This window comes from Trichosurus vulpecula, chromosome 1 (assembly GCF_011100635.1).
Source record: "Trichosurus vulpecula isolate mTriVul1 chromosome 1, mTriVul1.pri, whole genome shotgun sequence".
Taxonomy (NCBI): domain Eukaryota; kingdom Metazoa; phylum Chordata; class Mammalia; order Diprotodontia; family Phalangeridae; genus Trichosurus; species Trichosurus vulpecula.
The window spans coordinates 493,655,144-493,683,087 of NC_050573.1; the positions used below are offsets into that span (position 1 = coordinate 493,655,144).

General features: G+C 37.5%; 1 protein-coding gene across 1 annotated transcript in view; it reads left to right on the forward strand.

Annotated features, from left to right (window-relative positions):
• The window catches only part of SMU1 (SMU1 DNA replication regulator and spliceosomal factor), a 36,632-nt gene that overhangs the window by 1,596 nt on the left and 7,092 nt on the right, over window positions 1-27,944 (forward strand). Inside the window, exons 3-9 of the mRNA XM_036738204.1 lie at window positions 9,590-9,742; window positions 13,943-14,053; window positions 14,622-14,750; window positions 16,597-16,716; window positions 23,192-23,308; window positions 23,728-23,855; window positions 24,979-25,105. Of these exons, the coding sequence (XP_036594099.1) occupies window positions 9,590-9,742; window positions 13,943-14,053; window positions 14,622-14,750; window positions 16,597-16,716; window positions 23,192-23,308; window positions 23,728-23,855; window positions 24,979-25,105 (885 nt within the window). The remainder of the gene's footprint in view (window positions 1-9,589; window positions 9,743-13,942; window positions 14,054-14,621; window positions 14,751-16,596; window positions 16,717-23,191; window positions 23,309-23,727; window positions 23,856-24,978; window positions 25,106-27,944) is intronic.

The window sequence follows — 27,944 nt, forward strand, 5'->3', positions numbered from 1 at the left end:
GAATTGTTTTTAACTCAATAATGAAATTGTCCATGTTCAAGACATTTAACTTTGATGAGAATTTATCTCCCTTCTCTGGTCAGCATTCTGTCCTTCTACCTCTACCACTGTCTCACTCCTCCTAAACTTGTTCTTCCTCCTTACTGTGACCTCTGGTCCTTCAGGCCCTCTAAGTTCTCCCAGCTGTCACCCTTATTCAGGCTTCATTTCTCTCCTGTACAGTTTTAGTCCTACGATAGCCAGTTCACTGATCTCCACCTTTAAATCTCTTCTTCTTAAGCCCGTTGTTCTCAGCCCAACCTGGTCCCTGCCATCATAAAAGTTTCCTCTTTGCATACTCCAGAGCTAGTGGAAGTTGCTACAGGAAATAGTGAAACTGCATAGACTGAATCTATTATTTAACCTCTCCTGAGCTTTCAAACACTGCACAATCCTTTTCTTTCAGTTGCTGTCATATACCTTCTCAACCTTGCAGCTTTTCCCCTAACACCTCTCAAAAGATAACCCCCTTTGCTTTACCAAGAAAATTGAGACCATCCAAAGGATCACCCTCATCCTTTCCTCCACACCTCAGAACATTATGTCTCCACTCATCCTCACCTCTTTTTTTCAGGTCTCAAGAGAATGAAGTGATCCTTCTCTTTGTAAAAGTTAATACCCAAATTTGTATCTTTGATCCTTTTTCCTTTAGCTTATGCCAGCAGTTAGTTTGTCTCACATCTTCGGCTTCTCCTTATTGCCTAGCTTTTTCCTTCTCACCTACAAACATGTTCTTTCCCATCTTCCCTAATCCTGTAATGCCTGGAAATCACCATCCAAGCATCCAAATCTCGCTTCCCTTTCAGTTCTGAAAGTGCTTGAAGCTAGGCTACGTTTGCTTCCACCATTTTCTCCCCAGCCCCTTATAGTGCAACTTTCAAGTTTTATCGCTCTGCCTTAAAAATCACTATTCAGATTCTCTCTCAGAGATGACTAATGGCCTTTTAATTATTAAGTCCAGTGGCCTTTTGTCGGCACTCATCCTTGACCACTATGCTCTCTCCTTTCATAGCTTGTTCTTCTAAATTCGTGTGCTTCCCTTGGCTTCTACTCTTTCAGCCTTCTTCCTCCTTTTCTGACCAGAAAAACCACAATCTTGGAGTTGGAAGGGACTTCAGAGTACATACCAGTAATTTAAAGCTGGTTCAATATTAGGAGAACTGTAAGTATAATTGATCATGTTAACAACAAAAAACAACAGGAAAGCCTTTTGACAAAATACAACACCCATCCCCATTTAAAACACTAGAAAGCACAGGAATAAACGGAGCTTTCCTTAAAATGGTAAGTAATATCTATCTAAAACCAAGATCAAGCATTATTTGTAATAGGGATAAGCTAGAAGCCTTTCCATTAAGGGGTGAAGTAAGGATATCCATTATCACAATACTATTCGGTCTTGTTCTAGAAACACTAACTATAGCAGTAAGACAAGAAGATCTTTTTTTTTTATTTTTAGTTTACAGCACTAAGTTCCACAAGTTTTTGAGTTCCAAATTTTCTCCCCCTCCCCCTCAAAATGGCATGTAATCCAATATAGTTTCTACATATACCTTGGCATTAAACTTATTTACGTAATAGTCAAGTTGTAAAGAATTCTGGCCAGTGGAATGAATTATGAGAAAGAAGAAACAAAACCAAAAAAGAAGAGGAAAAAAAGAGAGAGAGCAAATAGTTTGCCTCAATCTACATTCAGACTCTGTAGTTCTTTCTCTGGGTGTAGATAGCTCTTTCTATCATGAGTCCTTTGGAGCTGTCTTTGAACCATTTGTTGCTGAGAAGAGCCAAGTCTGTCAAAGTTAGTCATCACAGAAGCAATATGTCTGTGGTTGTGTACAATGTTCTCCTGGTTCTGCTCCCCTCACTCAGCATCATATCATGTAGGTCTTTTCAGGTTATTATGAAGTCCATAACGTCCCCATTTCTTATAGCACAATAGTATTCCATTACATTCATATACCACAACTTGTTTAGCCGTTCCCCAATTGATGGGTGTCCCCCTGATTTCCAGTTCTTTGCTACCACAAAAAGAGCTGCTATAAATCTTTTTGTGCATACAAAATTTTTTCCCACTTATATGATCTCTTTGGGATACAGCCCTAGGAGTGGTATTGCTGGGTCAAAGGGTATGCACATTTTTATAGCCCTTTGGGCATAGTTCCAAATTGCTCTCCAGAATGGCTGGATCCGTTCACAACTCCACCAACAGTGTAATAATGTTCCAATTTTCCTACATCCTCTCCAGCATTTATCATTTTCCTGTTTTGTCATGTTAACCAATCTGACAGGAGAGATATGGTACCTAAGAGTTGTTTTGATTTGCATTTCTCTAATCAATAGTGATTTAGAGCATTTTTTCACATGCCTATAGATATCTTTAATTTCTTCCTCTGAAAACTGCGACAAGAATATCTTGAAAGGATGAACATAGGCAGTGAGGAAACCAACCTACTACTTTTTACCAATGATGTGATGGTTTACTTAAAGAACCCTAGAGAGTCAACTAAAAAGCTAACTGAAACAATTAACAACTTCAGCAAAGTTGCAGGATTTAAAATAAACCCACATCAATCATCAGAATTTTTGAATATTGCCAACAAAACCCAACAGAAAAAGACAGGAAGAGAAATTCCATTTTTAGAACTACCAACAATATAAAATACTTAGGAGTCTACCTGCCAAGACACACTGTATGGATACAATTATAAAACAGTTTCCTCAAATACAGATCTAAATAATTGAAATATTAATTGCTTAATAATAATTAGTAGTCTGAGCCAATATGATAAAAATGACAATACAACCTAAACTATTCAATGCCATACTAGTCAAATTACCAAAGAATAATTTATAGAGGTAGAAAAAAAAATCATGACAGAATTCATCCGGAGGAATAAAAGGTCAAGAATATCAAGGGAATCAATGAAAGGAAAAAAAAAACTGGAAGGAAAGGAGAGTAGCAGTACCAGGTCTCAAACTACACCACAGTTTCACACAAGGTAAGAAATAGATCAATCAGTGGAATAGATTAGCTACACTTTATAAAAAAGCAAATGAGCGCAGTTACGTAGTGTTTGATAAACCCAAAGATCCCAGCTATTGGGGCAAGAACTCACTATTTGACAAAATTGGGAAAACTAGAAAGTAGTCTAGCAGAAGCTAGGCATAGAGCAGCATCCCACACCAAATTAATGAAAATTCTAAATGGGTACACCATTCAGATATAAAGGGTGATATATGCAGATTAGTGGAACAGGAAAGAAATTACCTGCCAAATCAATGGGGGATAGTTCATGATGAAACAAGATAACAGGAAATAAAATGGATAATTTTAATTAGATAAAGTTAAAATGGTGTTGTGCAAACAAAACCACCGCAGCTAAAACTAAAAGAAAAGCAGGAAATTGGGGCGGGGGGGTCATGGACTCTTAGCAGGTTTTTCTGTCAGAGGCATCTTTTCTAAAATATGCAGGAAGCTGAGTCAAATTTACAAGAATGAGACCATTCCCCAGTTTATAAATGGTTAAAGGATATAAATAGGCAGTTTTCAGAGGAAGAAATTAAAGCTTTCGATAGTCATATTTAAAAAATGCTCAGAATCACTGATAATTAGACAAATGCACATTAAAAATACCTTCTCACACTTATCAGATTGGCTGAGATAGAACTATGCCCAAAAAGCTATTAAGCTGTATTTACCCTTTGACCCAGCAATGCTGCTACTAGATCTGTAGCCCAAAGAGATCAAAGAAAGAGGAAAAAGACCCATATGTTCAAAAATACATATATATATATATGTGTGTGTGTGTGTGTGTATATATATATATATATATATATATATATATATATATATATATATATATAGCCTCTTCTTAAGTGGTACCAAAGAATATTGGAAACTGAGGGAATGCCCATCAATTGGGGAATGACTGAACAAGTTATGGTATGTGAATGGGTTGGAATATTACTATGCTGTAAGAAATAATGAAGAACATGGTTTCAGAAAAACGTGGGAAGACTTAACTGATGCAAAGTGAAGTGATCAAAGGCAGGAAAACAATCTGCACAGTAATAGCAATATTATAAAACTAACCAACTGTAAAAGATTTAATGACTGCAACACAATATCCCACCACAACTCTAAAGGACTTGTAATAAAACATAACTGTCCACCTCCAGAAAGAGAACTGATAGACTCAGAGTGCAGTTGGAAGAATTTTTTCTTGGAACAAAGATAATGTGGAAATTTGTTTTGCATATCCATATGTTTTTATTATGGGTTTTGTTTTTCTTGCCTTCTCAGTCGATGAGGGAGGTGATAGGAGGAAGGATAAAATTTGGAACTGAAAATAAAATAGAATTTTTTTAAAAAATTTTTTGAATTAAAAGAGTTCATCTAGCTAATTCAACTTGTATTCGAACAGGGATCCCCTGTGCAGCATTCCCCAGAGGTGATCATCCAGCTTCCACTTAAACTCCAGTAAGAAAGAATCTCTTACCTGCTGAGGATCCTATTCCTTTTTCCAGCAGTTGTAATTGTTAGAAGTGTTCCTTGTATCAAGCCATAATGCGCTACTCTGTGCCTTCCAACTCCACCACCACCAGAGGTCTGTCCTCTGGGGCCAAGCAACACAAATCTCTCCTTTTCCACATGAAAACCTTTCACAAATTTGAATAAAGCTGTCATGACTCTCCTCACTTTGCTCTTCTCTGTGCTAAATAACCCTTGATCTTCATATAACATGGTTTGGAGGTCCTTCTCCACCCTGATTGCCCTCCACCTTAAATGTCTTTCCCAGAATGTGGCACCCAAAACTGAACACAGTACTCCAGATGTGGTCTGACTAATGCAGAATCCAATAAGATGTTACCTCCATCTTTTCTCAGTGCTGTGCTTCAGTGCAGCCTTAAGGTCTCCCCTCATGTAAAAGTTATTGTTATGGAGTTAGGGAGAAGAATGATAAAACTCATATTAAAATATAATAGCAGTAAGGATGTGCTGCAGGGCACCAAAAGAAGGGAAGAATCAGTCTTAGTGGACCATTCCTTCTCAATCTTTTTTCTGGTTTATCCTCCTACTCCTGGCTTCTTTAGGGGTTTTAGCACCTTCCAGTGCTTTGTCCTAGGCTTTTTTCTCTTTCCTTTTTAGTGATCTCCTCTGCTTCCATGGGTTCATTCGTCATATCTATGCAGTTACTGTCAAATCCACATAACCCTAATCTCTTCCCTAGTTCCTTGATCCTACATATCCATCTGCCTGGTGGACATCTTCACCTGGATGGCCCACCCTCCCCAGGAAGGCAGGCAATTCAGCACAGATTACGCATGTATCATTATGCAAAACACTCCCATAAATAGTCATGTTGTGGAAGACTAACTGTATTTTCCTCCCTCCTATCCTGTCCCCCTTTATTCAATTTTCTCCCTCGACCCTGTCTCTTTTCAAAAATGTTTGCTTTTGATTACTTCTTCCCCCATCTACCCTCTCTTCTATTATCCCCCCGCTTTTTTATCCCCTTCCTCCTACTTTCATGGGGGGTAAGGTACCCAATTGAGTGTGTATGTTATTCCCTCCTCAAGGCAAATCCAATGAGAGCAAGATTCACTCATTCCCCCTAACCTGCCCATGCTTGCCTTCCAGTGAACTGCTTTTTCTTGCCACTTTTATGTGAGATAATTTACCCCATTCTATCTCTCCCTTTCTCAATATATTCCTCTGTCATCCCTTAATTTGATTTTATTTTTTTGGATATCATCCCTTCATATTCAACTCATCCTGTACCCTCTGTCTATGTATATGTGTATTCCCTTCAACTACCCTAATACTGAGAAAGGTCTCATAAATTACACATCATCTTTCCACGTAGGAATGTAAGCAAAACAGTTCAACTTTAGTAAGTCCCTTAGGATTTTTCTTTCTTGTTTACCTTTTCATGCTTCTCTTGATTCTTGTATTTGAAAGTCAAATTTTCTATTCAACTCTGGTGTTTTATTTTATTTATTTATTTAATTTGTTTAATGTTTTTAGTTTTCAGCATTGATTTTCACAAGAGTTTGAATTACGAATTTTCTCCCCATTTCTACCCTCCCCCCCCCACTCCAAGATGGCATATATTCTGGTTGCCCCATTCCTCAGTCTGCCCTCCCTTGTGTCACCCCACTTCCCCCATCCCCTTTTCCCTTACTTTCTTGTATGGCAAGATAAATGTCTATGCCCCATTGCCGGTATATCTTATTTCCTAGTTGCATGCAAAAACTTTTTTTTGAACATCTGTTTTTAAAACTTTGAGTTCCAAATTCTCTCCCCCTTCCCTCCCCACCCACCCTCCCTAAGAAGGCAAGCAATTCAATATAGGCCACATGCATATCATTATATAAAACCCTTCCACGATACTCATGTTGTGAAAGACTAACTATATTTTGCTCCTTCCTATCCTATCCCCCTTTATTCAGTTTTCTCCCTTGAACCTGTCCCTTTTCAAAAGTGTTTGCTTTTGATTACCTCCTCCCCCATCTGCCCTCCTTTCCATTGCCCCCCCTTTTTTATCTCCTTCCTCCTTTCTTGTGGGGTAAGATACCCAATTGAATGTGTATGTTATTCCCTCCTCAGGTCAAATCTGATGAGAGCAAGATGCACTCATTCCCCTCACCTGCCCCCTCTTCCCTTCCAACAGAACTGCTTTTTCTTGCCACTTTTATGTGAGATAATTTACCCCATTCTATCTCTCCCTTTCTCCCTCTCTCAACATATTCCTCTCTCATCCCTTAATTTGATTTTGTTTTTTTAGATGTCATCCCTTCATATTCAACTCACCCTGTGCCTCTGTCTATACATATATGTATCTGTATATATATATTCCCTTCAGCTACCCTAATACTGAGGTATCATGAATTATACACATCATCTTTCCATGTAAGAATGTAAACAAAACAGTCCAACTTTAGTAAGTCCCTTAGGATTTCTCTTTCTTGTTTACCTTTTCATGCTGCTCTTGATTCTTGTGTTTGAAAGTCAGATTTTCTATTCAGCTCTGGTCTTTTCACTGAGAAAGCTTGAAAGTTGTCTATTTTATTGAAAATCCATATTTTGTCTTGGAGCATGATACTCAGTTTTGCTGGGTAGGTGATTCTTGGTTTTAATCCTAGCTCCTTTGACCTCCAGAATATCATATTCCAAGCCCTTCGATCCCTTAATGTAGAAGCTGCTAGATCTTAGGTTATTCTGATTGTGTTTTCACAATATTCAGATTTTTTCTTTCTGGCTGCTTGCAGTATTTTCTCCTTGACCTGGAAAATCTGGAATTTGGCTACAATATTCCTGGGAGTTTTCTTTTTGAGATCTTTTTCAAGAGGCAATTGGTGGATTCTTTCAATTTCTATTTTACCCTCTGGCTCTAGAATATCCAAGCAGTTCTCCTTGATAATTTCTTGAAAGATGATGTCTAGGCTCTTTTTTTGATCATGGCTTTCAGGTAGTCCAGTAATTTTTAAATGATCTCTCCTGAATCTATTCTGTAGGTCAGTGGTTTTTCCAATGAGATATTTCACATTGTATTTCATTTTTTCATTCCTTTGGTTCTGTTTTATAATATCTTGATTTCTCATAAAGTTACTAGCTTCCACTTGCTCCAATCTAATTTTTAAGGTGGTATTTTCTTCAGTGGTCTTATTTAAGTTATTGGCGTTAAGATGCTTAATAACAAACAACAAAAGACTTGGGATAGGATGTGTAAGTGTAATCCCACACTGTATACAGAGAACAACTTATATGAAATATTGTCTATAGTAAAATGTGTTCAGTTATTTACTGTGTTCAAATGGATATTAACATAGATGGCTGCTATCAGAATCCCTTTAAACAATGGGAACATCTTTAAGTAGTTTGCATGCATTTTCCTTCCTAAAGCAGATTAAAAGAACCTCTGCTTTTGCAGTGTGCTGGTAGCGTTGTTGTTGGGCTTGTGTTGGTCTTTCATCCCCACAACAGCTGCTAACCAGATTGTTGAAACACTCTCCTGGGCTGGAGATCTGTTTCCCTCTGCTATTTCATGGGTTCCGCAGCTCTAGAATTTGTTCAGAGCCATTTTTTACACGTGTTTGGAGGGATTTGGGGGGGAGCTTAAGCAAGTCCCTGCTTTCCTACTACCTGATACTGTACTTTTCAATCCAGCACAGTGCTTGTCACGCAGTAGGCACTTAATAAATATTGATTGATTGATCATATTGGAAGGATATTCTCCAAATGCAACATGCTGCTTCCTACCTCCATTCTTTGAAACAAGTCATTTATTTGACATGTACTCCTTCCTCATCTCTGTCGTTCAAAAACTTCTTTCTGTAAGTTTAAACACACCTCATCTTTCTCATCTCCCAACCAATTGTTGGGAATAACAATAATATCGTTACAGCACTTTGGTTACCTCCTTTTCCCCCATCACTCCTACTTTGTATTGTATTTACTTGTGTACCTGTTACAGCCTACCAACCTCACCACTGCACTGCACAGCACACATGCGCACGTGCACACACATATACATATTTTTCTCACCTCCAGGAGAATATGTCTTTGAGGGAAGGTACCAAGGATAGTCTTTCACATAGTAAGCACTTAATAAGCTCCTTAAGGTCTGGAGTTCTTTCACGTTTGTCTTTGTGTTATGCTTAATAAATGTTTCTTGATTGAATAGCTTAAAATAAAATGGAGAAATTGCCTCATATCTCCTTTACTGTTATGAATACAGTCATTACCAGAAGGAAATCCTTGATGTTGATGGCTGCTGACTGCTCAGGGTGGTGGTTGCTGAAGGTTGGAGTGGCTGTGGCAGTTTCGTAAAATAAGACAACAATGAAGTTTGCCCCATGGATTGACTCTTCCTTTCATTTGAACACTTAGAGGCCCTCGTAGGGTTATTAATTGGCCTGATTTCAATCTTGTTGTGTCTCAGGGAATAGGGAGGCCCAAAGAGAGGGAAAGAAACAGCATAGGCAGTCAGTGGAGCAGTTAGAGCACACAACATTTATCAGTTGAATTTGCCATCTAATATGGCCACAGTTTGTGGTTCCCCAAAACAATCACAATAGTAACATCAAAGATCACTCATCACAGATCACCATAGCAGATATTATAATAATGAAAAAGTGTGAGATATTTCGAGAATTACCAAAACATGACACAAATGCAATGTGAGCCCCTCCTGTTGGAAAAATTGCATTGATAGACTTGCTTCATGCAGGATTGCTACAAACCTTCAATTTGTAAAAAACTCAGTATCTGCAAAGCGCAATAAAGCAAAATATAATAAACTCATGTATGGCCGTATCTGTATGCCGAGAGGAAGGAAAACCAGTAGATAAAAAATGATGGCTGGAGATTGTAGAATTTAAGCAATTTTATAGTCACTTTTGTAGGCCAACCAGGTAAAAGAAAAATTTTAATTTCCTAATAACTGATGATATTTTAGCTCTATTTTTAGCTGAAAAATTTAACTGAAATTTTTAACTATGAGAAGTTCTTGAAAATGCTAATTCTTTCTTTCTCATAATTGTCTAGGTTGTCCTGGAATTGATAGAACTTCGTGAATTGGGTGCTGCTAGATCTCTTCTGAGACAGACTGACCCCATGATCATGTTAAAACAAACTCAGCCAGAGAGATACATTCATCTTGAGAACCTCTTAGCCAGGTCTTATTTTGATCCTCGTGAGGTATGCTTGTAACACTGAAAATATTAGCAAATCTCTTTCTGTGTTTCTCAGATTATTTTTCCTCATTAACTGGAGTTTTTTTTTTTAAATACCTATATTATTAGAAGACAAAAAAGTGTTAGATTGCAAGGGACCTTAGTGATCATCTAAATTTTGTAGTGATTCTTAACCTAGTGCCCGTAAACATTTTTAAAAAATATTTCGATTACTGTATTTCAGTGTCATTTTCCTTTATGACATTGTACCTTTTGTTTTATTCATTTAAAAACATTCTGAGAAAGGGCCCTTTGGCTTCACTTGACTGTTAAAGATGGGGGAGGGGAGTCCATGACAAAAAAAAAAGATTGAAATCTACTAATCTAAACCAACTCCTTAATTTAACAGATAAGAAAAAGTGAGACCTCTATATATTATATGATTTTCCTAAGGTCACACAAACATAACGAGGCAAAAACTAGGACAAAAACCCAGGGCTTTTGAATCTATTTTCTAAATACTTCCCACGTTGGCTAAAGTAAAATTGTTCAGAAAGTTTAATTCTGGGGCAGCTAGGTGGTGCAGTGAGTAGAGCACTGGCCCTGGAGTCAGGAGGACCTGAGTTCAAATGGTGGCCTCAGATACTTGACACACATACTAGCTATGTGACCTTGGGCAAGTCACTTAACCCCAATCGCCTTCCCTCCCTGCCCCTGCCCCCCCCAAAAAAATTCTAATAGACTTTCCATTTTAGCATAGATACTTTTTGGACACACATATTTGGAGGGACCTTTTGAATATGTATGGAAGTGTAAGAAAATGTGGATGCTGGTGGACACACTTTACCAAACCACCAGCCTCAGACCTTTCCATAGTGTCTCAAGTACGAATTATACTGTCTCCTCTAAGATGGTCCTATCTTTAATTAGCATGAACATGATAACTGAAATTCAGCTAATCTAAGAGCCCAGTTTTAGTAATTGTGCCTCACATTTACACAGTACTTTAAAAATCCTTTGCTCACAACAACTCTGGTAGTAGGCAGTACAAATATATTTGGCATAGAGAGGTGAAGGTTCCAAAGTGAGGGTGCCACGGTTCACATAGTTTATAAGTGGTAGAGGTGGTACTTTAATCAGTATCTCCAAATACCATTGTGCTTTCCTGCCTCTCACTAGTTTGTCTTCTTCCTTACTGCAATGTGTAGCTCTCACTAATGGGCTGGCAAGAAGTAACAATGTGATAGTACTAGAATGTTGAAGATGTAAGCAATTGCATAGAAAATAGAATGAAAGTAATATTCTTAAATTTCTCAGTTAAATTGGACATTGTTTAAAATGAATGAATGAAACAGAACGACTTCTTGACTGTAAGAGTTGTTGGAGAGAAAAGTTATCCTGGGAATACATCATCAAATATTTATTAATTCCTACTGTGTTCCAGGCCCTGGGGAAGCATAGACAAAAATGAAACAGTTCCTTCTCTCAAGGTTACATTCTATCAAGGGAGATAGGATGTTCATGCATAAAAATATGTACACGATAAATACAAAGTAAATTTGGCGTGGGAGTAAGGCACTAGCTGTGGGTGGAAATCAGGAAAGGTTGTATAGAAAATAGCACTTGAGCAAAGTTTTAAAAGAAAAAGATCCTTAGAGGTGAAAGTGAGAAGAGAATAGGCATGCGGGACATAGTAAAAAGATATGGAATTGGGAAATGGGAAGTTTTGTCGTGTGTGAGCAATAAAGAAGGCAACTAGTGTTTTATAAGCCTGAAAAGTTACACTGGGGCCAGATTATGAAGAACTTCAAATGCCAAACAGAGTAGTTCATATTTTATCCCAAAAACTAAATAAATCAGGTTCTTAACCTATATGTGTGTCCTAGACCCCTGAGCAGTCTGGTGAAGCCTGTTGAACCGCTTTTCAGGATAATGTTTTTAACAGCATAAAATTCGTAGGATTACAAAGGAAACCAATTATAGTGAAATTGTTATTTTAAAAAATTTAAGTTTATGGAACTCAAGTTAACTAGACTTTATTGAGGAAGGAAGTTCATGGTAGGACCTGTGCTTTAGAAAAGTCACTTTAGCAGGAGGGTGAAAGATTCAGAGAATAGAGAAGCCAATTAAGAAGGCTAATTTGGAGGCCATTGTAATAGCCTCATCTGCAATGCAAGTGAAAAACAATGAGAGCCTGAACGAGGTTGGTGTCCAGGTAATTAGAAGGCATCAAGCTTTGAGAAATGTTGTACAGGTAGAAATGATAAGTTTTGGTAACTAGCGTGCTAGTGGGGAGAGATACAGAATGATCACTGGAGGACTTAGTAGAAACTAATAAGAATTTTTTCAGGGATGGACAAGACTTGGATGTATTTATAAAAATCAGAGAATGAGTATGTGGGGTGAAGGAGCATGAGGAGTCAGAGATATAATTGTGAGGTTGGGAACTTGGGAGCCTGGAATGATGGTGGCTCCCCCAACAGAAATAAGGAAATTCAGAAGAGATATGGTTTTGTTCAGAAAGATAACAAGTTCAGTTTTGGACATGCTGAGTTTGAAATACTCACTGGACAATTGGAGATCCATAGCTAAAGCTGAAGAGAGACAAGAGATGGATAAATTTGAGAGCTATCTGCATGGAGATGATAACTAAACCCCAGGGAACTAATGAGTTCACCAAGTGAGTGAGAGAGATTAGAAGTGGGCTCAGAATTTAATCTTAGACCCACAGTTAAGAGACATGATATAGATGATGAACCAGCAAAGGAGATTGGGAAAAAGCAGTCAGACAAGGAAAAGAACCCAGAGAGAGCAGTGTCAAAAAAGCCCAGAGAGAACTAAGTGCCAGAAAGGGTTGTGAAAACTGTCAAATCTTACACAGAAATCAAGAAGAATGAGGTTTTAAGGCCTTTCACAAGCTGGCCCCAACCTATATTTCCAGCATCTTTATACCATAATCTCCCTCCTTCATACTCTAGTCCAGCCAAGCTTGCCTCTCCTTCATAGGAAGCATTCCTCCTCCTGTCTTGTGTGTTTTTGCTGGCCCATACCCCATGCATGGAATATACTCTCTCCTTACCACTTCTTCGCAGATCTCCTTCAAGATACAACTCAAATATCCCAACTGCTCCTACCCACCCAACCTCCCTAACTGCCTTGTACTTTTTTGTATTCATTATGTATATATTTATTCCATATGTATATGTCATCCTCCCTGATAGAATATAGGCTCCTTCCTTAAAAGTAGCACTTGTCTTACCTGTTGTATCCCCAAGCTCAGCACAGTACTGACACCTAGAAGTCACTTAACACGTGCCTGTTGATTGATTTAGCAATTAAGAAATTATAGAACACTTTGGAGGGAGAAACTTCAACTTAATGATGAGAGTCTGAAAGCCAGATTGCAAAGGATCAAGAAGTGAATGAGTGAGAGGAGAGGAGGTGGAGACAGCCTTTTCTTGGAATTTTAGTGTGCTAGTGGGGAGAGATACAGAATGATCACCGGAGGACTTAGTAGAAACTGGTAAGAATTTTTTCAGGGATGGACAAGACTTGGATGTATTTGTAAAAATCAGAGAAGGCATCAGTAAATAGGGAAATATTAAAGTTTAAAAAGAGAGGTGGGGATAATGATGGGAAAAGATGGAAGGGAATGAAACCAAAGATGAAGAGGATCACCTCTTTATCAAAGACTAGAGTAAAAGAGGAGAGAGTGGAGGATGACAATGATGTCAAGGGGTTCCAAAATGTAGAGAAGAAGCAGATGACCTCTCTTTTCTCATTAAATCGTGTTAGGTCCTCAGCTGTAAAGGAGGCAGTGGGGAGGAGATGGTGTGGAAGACTTGACAAAAAAAGAAAATTGAGAACAACTTCTGAAGAGTGAATTAGAAAAGGGGGAAGAAAAAAGAAGGGAGAAAAAGTCTCATCTCGCTGTGTGATATGTTGAGTCTCCTTTTTTGAAACATTTTTAATAATGTTGTGAACAATGACCAACAATTATTTAAACTGCTTTAAACATAATGGAATGTACAAGGTGACTTCATGTTGCCTCTCATGATTCTCTGAAAATTAGATGTGCAGATTTGGGACCTTTTAAAAAATAAACCCATAATCCACAGTTCAGATAGTTTTCTATAACGATAGTGGTTTTCAAGTGATAATGGGATTTTTCAGAGTGATTTTGTCAGTGCCTTATGACACTTCTTCACTTCTGGCCCTTTACCAGGCATATCCTGATGGAAGCAGCAAAGAGAAAAGAAGAGCAGCGATTGCACAGGCGTTAGCTGGAGAAGTCAGTGTTGTACCTCCATCTCGTCTCATGGCATTGTTGGGACAGGTAAAGGACTACGCATTATTGTGCATAAATTTACTTTACAAATTTTAAAAGTTCTTCCCCCAAACTAGGTTCTACTTATATGTCAGTATGATCCCTCAAGGCTACCATGGAAGGTACACACAAAATTAAATCTAATCCTTCTTCCTTTTTTATTGATACCTTTTATTTTTATATCACCTTCATTTCCAAATATATCCTTTCCCCAGAGATCCATTCTATATAACAAGAGAGGTAAAAGCCATTTCAGCAAAACTAATCAACACATTAACTCACTCTAACAGTATATTATGCTGTGTTCCTTCCCACTTCTGCAAAAGGGAGGGAGATGCAGTTTCTTCTTTATTCTTCAGGGTCAAGCTTGATCATTATAATTACACAGCATTCAATTTCATCTTCTTCATCTTTCCTTTCACTAACTTTGCTTTTTTACTGCCTTCAGTATTTTTTCAGCCTCATGAGGATCCTTGAACTGTTTGCCAGTCAGTGTTCTGAGAATTATCAAAACAAATTTCTACTATGTTAGGGTTTTCATATGTTTTAAATTGGATTTCTTTAAATATCTTTTTAGGCTTTGAAGTGGCAACAGCACCAAGGTTTGCTTCCTCCTGGTATGACTATTGATTTGTTCAGAGGTAAAGCAGCTGTAAAAGATGTGGAAGAAGAGAAGTTTCCTACACAGTTGAGCAGACACATTAAGGTAGGGTACTTACAATATTTTCTTTTACTTGGCAAACTATAATTTTTTAATGTAACTTCAGTATTTTATCTAGTGTCTGACTCCTCTCTGCTGTTAGGAATATTGCAGCCCTAATCCCAGACATAATTACTCAGATTTATATAGTGCTTTAAGGTTTGAAAAGTACCTTCCTCTCAATAGTGCTTTAAGATAGATCAAGTACTATTACCTCCATTCTACAGATGAAAATAAATAATTGTTTAATTCAGAGAGGAAATGGGGCTCAGAGAAGGTTCAGTGACTTGCTCACAGATGCAGAACAGTTTACAGTCAGACCCAGGATTTGAACCTTGATTTCCTTAATTTCAAGTCCTGACAATTAGTATTAAAAATATGAGTAATTTATTTAATTTTATACATAGATTCATGAAAATTAGAAATGTGAATTTGGCATAATTTCTAGGGATTTATTTGTTCAGCATTATATTAATCTGTTTTTTTTCTAGTCTGTACTATTGATTATCAGCTGGCTTTTTTCTACTTTTAATATCCATATTATTTGTGAATCATTTAAGAAAGTTTATGTTCAGTGATATTGCCATTTGCATTATGTTACAGCTTCTGCACTTTATTTTGTAATCTGTGTGTGGGTTTCAAGTTGAATTTAATACAAATATTGCAAAGCATTTTACAGTCTTTCGAATCTGTAGTAGTGATAGGGTGTATTGAACTGGTCTTTTACATTACATCTCAACTTTCACAGTAAGGTTATTTTTGATGACTATTAAATGTCTATTAAGTACTTAAGCATTTTTATAAGCAAGAAATAGCTAAAGAGAGGCTTTGTAACATAGTAGATAGAGAATTAACCTGCATTTATCACATACTACCTGTGTGACCATGGGCAAGTCACATAACTCCTCAGTGCTGTAGCCAACTCAAAGACTATAAGTGAGAGATGAGTTGCCCTTCTACATCAGTGGAGGGAGTTCCTTGTATTGATAAAACCAAGACCCCTTGAGGGGTTATGTGATTTTCCTCTGGTCTCATAGGTAGTATGTGACAGAGACAGGCCTTGAACCTAAGTCCTCCTGACTCCAAAGTTAGTTCTTTATCCACTATACCACAATAACTAGGCCTCTAAATGGCAAAGTGGATAGAGTCCTGGACTTGGAGTCAGGAAGATCCAAGTTCAAATCCTGCCTAAGACTCTTACCTAACTATGTGACCCTGGGCAAGTCACTTAACCTTATCTCAGCCTTAGCTTCCTCATCAGGTCAATACACCTCACCCCTCCACCCCCCAAAAAAGTAGATAAAGAACATGTGAAGATTTATGAGTTGTATTTGTGTTTGAATGTATTATCAAAAAAAATGTATTATCTCATTAATTTAAGTAATGAAAAGTGCCTATATGTAGGAATCAATTATATTGAAAATATATTAATAAAGGAATTTGGGAAGTTTTCAGATGTAACTCTAAAAAGTGAAAGTGATGCCTGTAAATACTTATCCCTAAGAGAGAAACTAGGTAGAATCTGATGTAGTCTGTTACAGCTAGTGGCATTTTTTTGCTGTTAATCCTGTTATAAAGTAGTATTGTTGAACTGAAAGTCCTTGGCAAAAATACAGTCTAAGAAAAGGACTTTGCTTCTGCTAGCAAATCCTAGAATTCCAAAGAAAAGACCCCTTTAGAAAGCAGACATTTGCTTTTCTCTCATTCTTTCCTTCACAACTTTCAGTGAGATCAACCAAGGAATTCTTAGTTTATTCTGTGAGATAGTCCAGCATTGCCAAATGGTTAGGGTTCAGATGAAAAAAAAAACCTTCAATAAAATAAATGCTTTCTTTGTTTTTGTTTAAAACAGTTTGGCCAGAAATCACATGTGGAATGTGCTCGATTTTCTCCAGATGGCCAGTATCTGGTCACTGGCTCTGTTGATGGATTCATTGAAGTATGGAACTTTACAACTGGAAAGATTAGGAAGGTAATGTAAATTTAAAGTGCTCAAATTTTCCTAGTGAAAGAGTGGATGACTATAGATAGATTTTTTTTTCAGCTATGAAATCTGAACTCTCAAATGTGGTAGAGAAAAGAATATTCCTGAAACTGTCACAGAGAACTGAGTTGTTAAGAAAATGGAAGACTGCTAGTTGGAACAAATCTATAAGTTCCTATTCTGTGCTGGGTACTGTGCTAGGCTCTTGGAATACAGAGATGAAAATGAAACAGTTCCTGATTTCTTTTGGGAGAAAACAGCATGTACACAGAGAAGTAATTTTTGGATGGGAGGGAACTAGTAACTTGTAGGATAGCACTTGAGTGAGCCTTGGAATGTGTGGAGGTCATGTGACCAACAGAATGGAAGAATGGGCATTTTTCTCCAATCCTCACGACCTCTTAGACCTCTCCAGAATAAGAGTTATATAAGCACAAGAGATAAAGAAATTTCAGTTGTCTTCCATGCTCTAAGACACCAAGAACTTAAACAAAATGAACAATTCAAAGAACTAACTATAGAGAAGGTTAATCTTTAACTCCTAATGTACTCACACAACATCCCCTCACCTACTGCCCACCACACTCCAGTAGCAGTGCTAAACAAGCTAACACAACCGAATTCAACCTTACCCTTCCCTCCTTCCAGTACCATGGACATCCAAAAGGCAGAACCTTACTCAAGCTGGGTCAGCAGCATGGTAGTGCTCTGTACTGCAAAAGAGCTCAACCAGAGAGCTAAAGATCAAAAGGAACATGTGTAGGTGGCTCTGTGGCACTCAACTAAGCCTCAGAGAGAGCCCAGAATCCACCTAGGATCAGTTCTATACCTCCAGAAATGACATGGGGCAGCAGCTGAAGCTGGTAAATCATGAATTACTCAATTTGGGAGGAGGCTCTGAGATGGCTTTGAGGTCCAGCCCCAAGAGAAACCACCATCAAAGGGGAAGGGGTCAGAATATAAGCAATTGAGAACTATAAGAAAAGGGGGGTGGGGGCAGGGGACTGAAATTGACGAAGATTTCAGGAAGAATAAAACTCAAGTCAAGACCTTGAGCATAAATAAATAAACCAACAAGGAAAATTTTAATAACAGAAAGGATTGTAGCCTCCAGATTAGGTAAAAGAGTATAGACATCTATAAGTAAGTATTGCAAGACAAAGGAAAATGAACCACTACCTTATGAGGCAGAAGATCCTGTGGATTTCTGTGAGTTTATGAAGCCACCATAGGATGTTGCTGGATGGTTTAAAAAAGAATTGTGAAAGCTGAATTTATGGCCTATAAAGCAGAAAGGGAAAATACAAAAACTTGAATTCATGATGCCAAGTCACCACAGAAACAAAAGAGAGACAATAACTAATTGGGAATGCAAATACATGGAAGTGAAGGACAGTCTGGGAAAAGCAAAAACCAATAATATTAAAAGAAAATATGATTTCCTTACAAATTGAATTTTTTTGATTTTTTAATCAGGATACATAGAGAGAACTTAAGGATTATAGGGCTCCCAGAAGAACCCAGGCAAAAAATATGAATGTGATAATGCAAGAAATAAGAAAACTGCCCAGAACTTCTGAACACAGAAAACAAAGTTACAATTAAAAGAATCTATAGATTACCTCCAGGAGGAAAAAACCTATGCACAAACTTCAAGAGACTTAGTGATTAAATTTAACTATTCCACTGACAAACAACAAATTATTCAAGTAACCAGTAGAAAAAACTCAAAACACAAAAGAAATTGAAATAACCCAAGACTCTGATGCACCCATCCAAAGTCACCAGAGAAAATGGAATATGTTCATGAAAAGCAAAGGAGGTCGAGGTACGATTCTATTCTACAAATCTGAGCCGAACCATTAATGAAAAAAGATAGACATTCAATAAAAAAGAAGCATTTGAAACATTCCTAGAAAGAAAACCATACCTCAAAAAATTATTTGCTTTTCAAATACCTCAGACAGTGGATAAACAAGAAAGGTAAACAGACAATAGCAAACAAGGGTAACAACAGTAAAATAACAGGAATGTTAAGAGATTTCTATCTAAATGTATACAAGAAGGCCAAGGTAAAAATGGGTCAAATAGAAGTGTGGGTGGAGAAGGGCTTGAAACATCAAAAACTAAACCTCACAGCATACCCCATCTACAGGTGAATTATTACTTTTTTTTTTTAGGACTAAATTACAGAGTAGGAGAATGCGTAAAAATGCTGAAGAAGGGAAGAAGAAAACAAAGGGGAATATATGAAGTACCCTAATTAAGTCAAAAGCTCGCAGCGAAGGATAAGTAGCTTCTTTAGTCTCTTAGGAAGAAGAAAGTATACAAGAGAATGGGCAAGGAAGGAAAGGGAAGGATTTGAGGGGGTAGAGGAGATTGAGAAATAGGAAGATCTTGTTTTAGTGATGGCGAAGGTGCCACTGATGAATGCTTCCATGGGAGAAGAGAGTCTATAGAGGGAGATCAGGAGCTTACAATAGCTAGAGTCTTCAGGGCTTTAGTAATTAGGAGAACCACTCATTCTGGCTCAGGAGAAGGGGGTCAGAGCTCCTGGGGGCAGCTGACACTGAGAAGAGTAGGAGAACGTAGACCTGGGAGGAAATTTCAAGGCAGGTGGGGGGGAAAGTAACCATGGAAAAGGCAAAGGTTAAAAATGAACTACACAACCAGGGACATAGGAAAATTTCTTTCGTGAGGTAAAATCCTCTCTATCACCTGCAAGAATGGGTATTTCTAAGTGGAAGGCACAGCAGAAAAGGGGACCAAAGTGGGGAGGGCAAAGGTCTACGAGGTAGTAACAGAAACTAGACCCAAAAAGGTAACATAGAAGCTTTCAATCCTGAGGAAAACAAAGAATAAAGAAGGATTAAATAAGCATAAGGGCCATAAATCAAAAGGCTGGAATAAACAAGGAAGATAAATAGTGAAGAAAATAAACGAAGATCTTTTTCAGAAAAAAAAGCCAAAAAAATGAAATTTTAGAAGTTGAAGGGTGATTTTACTTGACTGGTTAAGGGGGGAAGAGGGGAAGAATTTAAAAAGAACTAATAAGCAGAGCTTGTAACACTAAAGAAAAGGATAATAAACAAGAGGTGGAACTTACAGGCAAAGGGAAGAGAGCTGATGGGAATAGAGCTGCTTTAAAATACACTAAGCTGAAATAACTTGAGACACTACTGTGTTTACACAGGAAAAGGGGAAAAAAATCCCAATTTGGAGAAAGAAATATTAAAGATAAATGGAGGAAAATTAAAACCTAACTCATAACTTTAAATGAGAACAGACCAAACAATCCAGTAAAATTTTAAAAAGTGGCAGACTGCCTATGAAAACAAAACCTCACAATCTGTTGTGTAACAGAAACACATTTTAAAAACAAAGACACACAGAATTAAAATTAGGGATAGGAAAACCAATATACCATGCATTAAGTGAATCCAAAAAAGCAGGAATTGCAATCATGCTGTCAGCAAATCAGAAGCAAACATTGAAAATAATAAAAAGGACAAACAAGACAATTTTATTATACCAAAAGGAACCATAGAAAACAACCAATAACAATACAAAACATATGCTTCAAATGCCTTAATATCTAAATTCATAAAGGAAAAATTAGCTGTACCACAAGAAGACGTGGTGACGCGATAGTGGCCGAAGATTCATTGTCTCACAGTTTTGGATAAATCTAACAGAAAGATGAACAAAATGGAACTGAACAAATTGCTGGATAAATTAGAACTAAAAGATTTATGGCTTCTTCTAAATGAAACTACTTTTTAAAAAAATGTATATTTCTCAACACCACATGGAACTTTTTTTTTAATTGACATGTTTTACAACACAGGTATTACAAATAAAGGTGAAAAGGCAGAAATCGTTGAGCCTTGAGGGAAGCCAAGTAGTCTAGAAGAGAGACATGAGGAGGGAGTTCATTCTAGACATGGCAAAATAGGAGATGGAATATCACGTACAAGGAAGAGCAACTAGTGCACTGTGGCTAGAACAAAACTCTGAAGGAGAATAATATGCTTTAAGCCTTAAAAAGTAGACTAAGGCCAGACTGTAAAGTGTTTTAAATACTGAACAGAGGAGTTTTTAGTAGAGGCTAGAGTTTTTCATAGAGTTCATTATAGTCTTTTTAGCAGAGTAGTGATGTGGCCAGACCTGTTTTTTAGGAATATTAATTTGGCAACTCTTTGGAAGATGGATTGAAAAAAGTAGAAGACAAGAGCCAAGAAAATTAGGAGCATTTGCAGTAGTCCAGGTGAGAGATGATATGGTCCTGCACTATAGTAGTGGCTATTTGGAGTGGAAAGAAAGGGAGAGAATTCAAGAGATACTATGAAAATGGCATTAAGAAGACTTTGTGACTCATTAGAGTCAGATAACTGCAATCTGGGTGCAGATCTGAGCCCCTGAAAGGATAGTGCTGCCCTCAACAGGAGCAGGGAAGTTATAAAGAGGAGAGGGTCCAGGGGGAAGTAGGGTAGTGAGGTTGGAGAGGTTCTTTTCATACACCCGTTTGGAAATACCCAGTATTTCCTCTCAATCACTCCTCAGCCCCTTGCAGTCTGGCTTCTTAACATATTACACCCAACTGAAACTGCTCCCTCCACTGTTACCTATGATTTCATAATTGCCAAATCTGATGGTCTTTCTCAGTCCTTATCCTTCTCAGTCTGCCTACTGCATTTGATACTGTTGGCCACTTTCTCCTCTAAGTTTTCATGACACTGCTCTACTAGTTTGCTTCCTCAGTATCCTTTGCTGGCTCATCACTCCTATTACACACCCCTAACTCGATATTCTCAAAATTCTGTAAAAGACCCTGTTCTTTTCTTCCTCTCTAGAGTCTCTCTTAGTAACCTCATCAGCTTCCATGGGTTTAACTATCATCTCTATGCAGATAACTCCCAGAGCTATAAATCCAGCCCTATTCTCTCCCCTGAACGTACATTCCACATCCCCAGTTGCTTATTTGATATTTCCAATTGGATAAACTCAACATGTCCAAAACTAAACTTGTTAACTTTACCCCTAAATCATCCCATCTTCCACATTTTCCTATTTCTCTTGAAGGCACCACCATTCTTCTAATCTCCCAAGTCAGTAACCTCACCCATCATCCTCAAATTCCTCACTCTCCCTCACCCCACAGATCTGTTCAGTTGTCAGATCTTGCCGTTTCAATCTTCCCCTTATATCAGACCCCTTCTCCCCACTCACATACCTACCACCATAGTTCAAATCTTCATCACTTCTCACTTAGATTATTGCAAAAAGCTTTCTAATTGATCTACCTGCCTCACATCTCTCCCAATTCCAATCTGTCCTGCACACTGCTACCAAAGTAATTTACCTTAAACCACAGAACTGATCGTGTGACCTTCCTATTCAATAGACTTCAGTAGCTTTCTGTTGCCTCTAGAATAAAATATAAACTCTGTTAGGTTTTAAAGTCCTATATAATCTAGCTTCCAGCCTGTCTTTACTGCTTTATTGGATACTACTCACCCCCCCCCCCCCATACTCTGCAATCTAGCCAAACTGGTCTTCATTCTGTTCCTTTCACACTATCTCCAGTCTCTGTGTCTTTATACTGGCCATGTCACATGCCTCAAATGTATTCTCTGTCTCTATCTTGTAGAGTCCCTCTCTTCCTTTGGGTTGCAGCTCAAGCACTGTTTTCTGCATAAAGTCTTTCCTGATCCCCCCAAATGCTAGTGCTTTCCATCCAAAACTACTTTATATTTAACTACTTGGTATATTTGTATTTATTCACTTTATATTTATGCTGTTTATATTTGTATACGTGCTTGTTGTCTTCCCAGTTAGAATGTGAGCTTTTTACAAGTATGGATTGTTTTATTTTTTTTTGTAAACCCCAGCACCTGGCATATGTTTATCTCATTCTGAACTCTGTATCCTATTTAAATACAAAGTTCTGAAGTATTTATATTGAATTGCTTTCTTGGTTTTATTTTTTATAGAAAAAGCACAATTGAGTTAGAAAGTATGTTCTCTGGTCCTCAGACACAAATAGGAGAAATTGATTTGTCTGGACCATGATGCCATTAGTCAAGGCACTACTTCCTATGTAGTAACAGTTTGCCCAAATTTCAGGCATGGTACTTGGGAGGTAATAACAGCTCCTAGAATGCTAAGCATGCAAATCCAAATGTATAAATTGATGGCATATGTCACTGAGCACACAACCTTGGCATTATTTGCATGGATCTTTAACCATTTGAATAAATCAAAATCATTTGTATATCAAGCGTCATTTGTGTGCATGGTACAGAGCTTAGTGATATGGAGTTTTACAGAATGTGAAAAAATTAATTGTTGCTTATTTTAAGGAATTTACAATCTGAAATAAATGGTCTTTTCTGAACAGTCCAATTATATCTGCCTTCATTTTGAGGTTGTGTTAGTAATGGTTGAATATCATTTTCTTTAGGATCTCAAGTACCAGGCACAAGACAATTTTATGATGATGGATGATGCTGTACTTTGTATGTGTTTCAGCAGAGATACAGAAATGTTAGCAACTGGGGCCCAAGATGGGAAAATAAAGGTATGAATTAATTGTATGAGCTCCTTCTCTCAGAAATCTTCCATGTTCCGTTGCAACAAAATTAGGAAACTGTGTGGCTGTATATTTACCATTTCAAGGGACCAGCCTTCTGATGATCCTTTATTGCTTGGATTTTTTGACTGGTAGTCTATTGGAGACCAGGTTGAATTCAAAAGGAGGGCCCCCCTAAGAAATTAACTTGGGCTCTAAATTCTATTTAACAGTGTTGAATTAAAAGGATTCAACTATTGCTGTGTTTTACTTAGTTCAGCTAAACAGATCATTTCTATGCTATTTTCACAGAATTTAGTTTTTTCGCATTTTTAATAATAGATACACAAACAGAAATTGTTTCTTTGTTGGTTGTGTATGATAAAAGGAATGCTGTCACAAATTTAAGCTGTTTTTAATTTCTCTAGGTGTGGAAGATACAGAGTGGACAATGTTTACGGAGATTTGAAAGAGCACACAGTAAAGGTGTCACCTGCCTCAGCTTCTCTAAGGACAGCAGTCAGATCCTTAGTGCCTCCTTTGATCAGACAATCAGGTACGTTTGGATGCAAAAATACCATCTTTAGTATGATAAGAAACATGTTGCAGAGGATAAAGCACTTCACTAGAATGCATGAAAATTTCCTCAGATACTTAAATAGCTATAGCATCATAACAGATCACTTAAGTTCTTAGAGTTTTCTTTTTTGTAAAGTAGGGGTAGTCTTAGCACCTACCTCTCAAGGTCGTTTAAAGTAGTATTTTGGTGTTTTGTGTGACTGTACATGTATAAGCTATGTCAAGTTGCTTTCCTTCTCAGCGGGTGTTTGGAACTCAAATTTTGGTGGGGAAAGGAATGTCATTGTTTTTACATGTAATTGGGAAAAAATTAAATACTAAAAAAGATTTTTTAAAAGGATTTTGCAAACTTTAAATTGACATATAAAAATGAGTTGTTAAAATAGTACAAAGATGAGACTGGGGCAATTGTGACCCATACGTCTCCAAGATCATACTTAGAATATTCCAATCAGGTTGGGTCTTTACCAGGAAAATATAGCCCAGAAATGGTTCAGATCACACAATTCTAACAAACAGGTTTGTAGGTAATCATCAAATGACAGGGTAGGATACAAAAAATTGACTTTGGGTTAATTAAGTGCAGAATTCCCAAGTATTTAAGTATCTTTCAAAGTAGCTGTAGGGCACTAAATCATCCCCAGTATTATAACTTAAAGCAAGGTGATTTCAAAAGTATTAATTCTTTGTAAGTGATTTCAACACTATTCAACTCTGGATTTAGAGTGTCTCCTTTAAGAGAAAGCTATGTTTAAGAAAGCTGTGTTTCCTATTTTTAAGTGATTTTTCCTTCTTGACATTGCATGCATTATAATTCCATGTTAAAGAAGTGTAGTACAAATATCTGGTAGTGTGGTACAAAGAAGGCTGGATCAAAATTCAGATCTGCCTATGACCCTTAACTTCTGTACGCTAATGTGCAAGTCATTGAGCCTCATTGAGCCTTGGTTTCCTCATCTGTAAAATGGGTATAATGCCAGTAATACCTTCCCTCCTGACGTTGGGGATCAAGTGAGCACTTAATAAAAATCAAAGCATGACAGAAATGTCAGACATTATTGTTGTTGCATTGATTTTATTAAAAATTTATTCCATGACAGAATTCACGGCTTAAAATCTGGGAAAACCTTGAAGGAATTTCGCGGTCACTCTTCCTTTGTTAATGAAGCTACTTTTACTCAAGATGGACATTATATAATCAGTGCATCATCCGATGGCACTGTGAAGGTTAAGTAGCTTGCTATTGAAATAGGGTATTTGGGGATATCTGTTTCAACTTCACTCTTTGAAGCCTTGTCAGTGGTGAGAGCTATCCGTCACATCTGAACTCATTTCAGTTCAGCGTACACTTTTTCATTATTTTTCCTTCCTTTTTCTAAATAATAGAAATGTTTTCTCTCCATCCCACCCCTCCATTGAAAAGGAAAGAAAAACAAAACCATTTTGACAAATACGCTTAGTCAAGGAAAGCACATCTTTATGTTGGCAGTATCCAAAAAGTTTGTCTCAGTCTGTATCCCAAGTCTGTCATTTCTCTCAGAAGGTGGGTAGCGTGTTTTACGATTGGTTAAGAGTTGTTAAGTCTTTCAGAGTTGTTCATTTTTACAATTTTGTTATTGCATAAATTCCAGCAAGTATTTATTAAGCTCCTGTGATGTACCAGGCACCGTGCCAAGCCTTGAGGATACAAAACAAGAATGAAAGGACTCTTGCTCTCAGGGAGCTTACTTTCTATTGGAGTGAAGTGGCATGTACTAGCAAATTAAGTACACAAAAGAAATACAAAGTATGTTTAAAAAGAAACTAAAGTATGTCCTATTGTAACATGGTTGTATTTAAATTTTGACAACCATGATATTCTATGAACAGTTAACTCCCTTCTTCCTCTAGTGGTAAGTTGGGGCTAGAAACTGCAATCATCCTTTTAAACATTATTATGAATGAAAAAGTAAATAATGCTCCTTGATGGCAGGGGCTGTCTGATTTTTTTGCTTTTGTTTCCCCTTCATATTGCTCAGTGCCTGGCGTGTAGTAGATTAAGAAACATTTGTTGAATTGAAAAGGTAGTTCAGGAGTACTTACAACTGTCTCATAAGACTTAATTGAAACTTATTGTGTGTAGCCTGGACTAAAGAAGACTTATAGGACAGATGATCATTGTCTTTGAATTTGAATATTTGAAGGGTTATGATGTAGAAGAGGGATTAAGCTTACTCCATTTAGCCTTAGAGGGGGGAATTAGGAGCTGTGGTTAGAAGCTATAAGAAGAAAAATTTCAGCTCAAAAAGAACTTCCTAAAAATTAGAGCCATCCATAATTAGAATAGTCATGCCAGTTCATATCATGTTAGGTAACTGGGTTCCCCATTACTGGAGATATTTGAGCACAGGTTCACTTGTTAGGGGTGTTGTGGGGAAGCCTCAGGATTCAGGTGGAGTTAGATCTTTATTTAAGCAAATACATGTTATATGTGGGGCAGGATGCTAACAACTATGGAGAATATTTAAGAAATACATGGTACATAGGCCATGCCTTTCAAGAACATGCAGTCAGATTGGGAAACAAGAAATAAGTGTACTACATAAAGCAATATGTGGAAAAAGGACTAAGGAAGAAATAGTTTAAAACCAATAATGAAGTTTGTTTCACTTCTTTTAGGGCATAAGCATTTAAATACAACATGATCAGTAGCTGTTTGTTATATTCATTCTTTCATATACAGATCCAGATATAAGTTGTAATATGTAAAATACTTCGGTTCTTATATCATTGCACAAAGTGTTTCTGATGGCTAATCAGTGTCCTTTTGCAAGTAAAATCAGACATCAAGATTCTTAGGTACGTGTATTTGATTATGCTCTGATAGGAACAGGAACACTGTTGAGTAAGTTGAATTAGGTGGCTAATGCTGTTACTTATGAGAGATGTTGGTACTGGCATCTGTTTCTGCACAATACTCAACATTGTTTTATGCATCATTTCATTGTCCCAAAATGTACTAAATGATTTCCCAAGGTGTAACCTGTCAGCCAAAACCACCTTATCTTCAGCCTACCAAATGTCAGCATGAAACATACATACTCATACATATTCATTCTTTTATCTTTGCAAAGTAAAAGAAGATGAGGACTTGAGAAAGGAGAGGTGTTTGGAATAGGCTATAGGAAATAATGATTTTTTTAAATTGATAAATGATGGGGAAAGGGCTTTCTGCACAACCACAAAGTCCCAGTTCAAGTAATGAAGTGTAAATCTATAAGAGACAAAATCAGTGATTTTCTTCCCTAGCTCTAAGCATTCTAAATGCAGATGGTTGTGGCCACCAATGCTGCAGATTAGCAGAGCAGAAGCTGGTCAGTGGGCAAGAAATTAGAAGGTAGTATGGAGCACGTTGAAATGACTGATTTGGGGCTCTAGATGGGTAAATGAGCAAGAGAAACCAAAGCAGATGTGAGGGACCTCAAGAATAAGGAAAACTTCAAAGACCAAGGGTTACAGTGGCAATGGAGCAGATTCAGGAGGATTAAGGAAGTTTTTAAAAGGTCAAAAGGAAAGGAAATTGTGGTTGGAAAGACACTTTTGACCTTTGAGATCTCAAGTATAGCTTTCTCAGGTAATAGTATAATATAGAACACGACCATGTCTGTGGGTGACAGGTAGGAATCCCTGGAGTTGCCATGGATATTAAAGTCAACAATCCTGATCTGAAAGTAGTAATAGGGAGACATGGTCATTCTACCTCATCCTGAGAGCTCAGTAAAGTAACTGTAGCAGCGGCTTCCATTGGAAAGGGTTGCCAAGGATGTGGTACCCTTGGGTGATAGCCACCTTTCATTTCACTTAGTGCTAGAAAAGGAGCAATTATAGGGAAACCTGTTTTGAGCAGGAATTTGAAAAGGTAGAGTTAGAAGCGGTTTGAGCTTGGGGAAAAGCAGGAGGGAGATGAGCGTCTCAGAGAAGGCAACAGGAAAAATGTCATTCACTTGCAGTGAGAGAGAAAGCTTGTCCATTTAGGGGCATTATTGTGCCATTTAATTCTGCCTTCAGACTACAGCTGAAACACTTT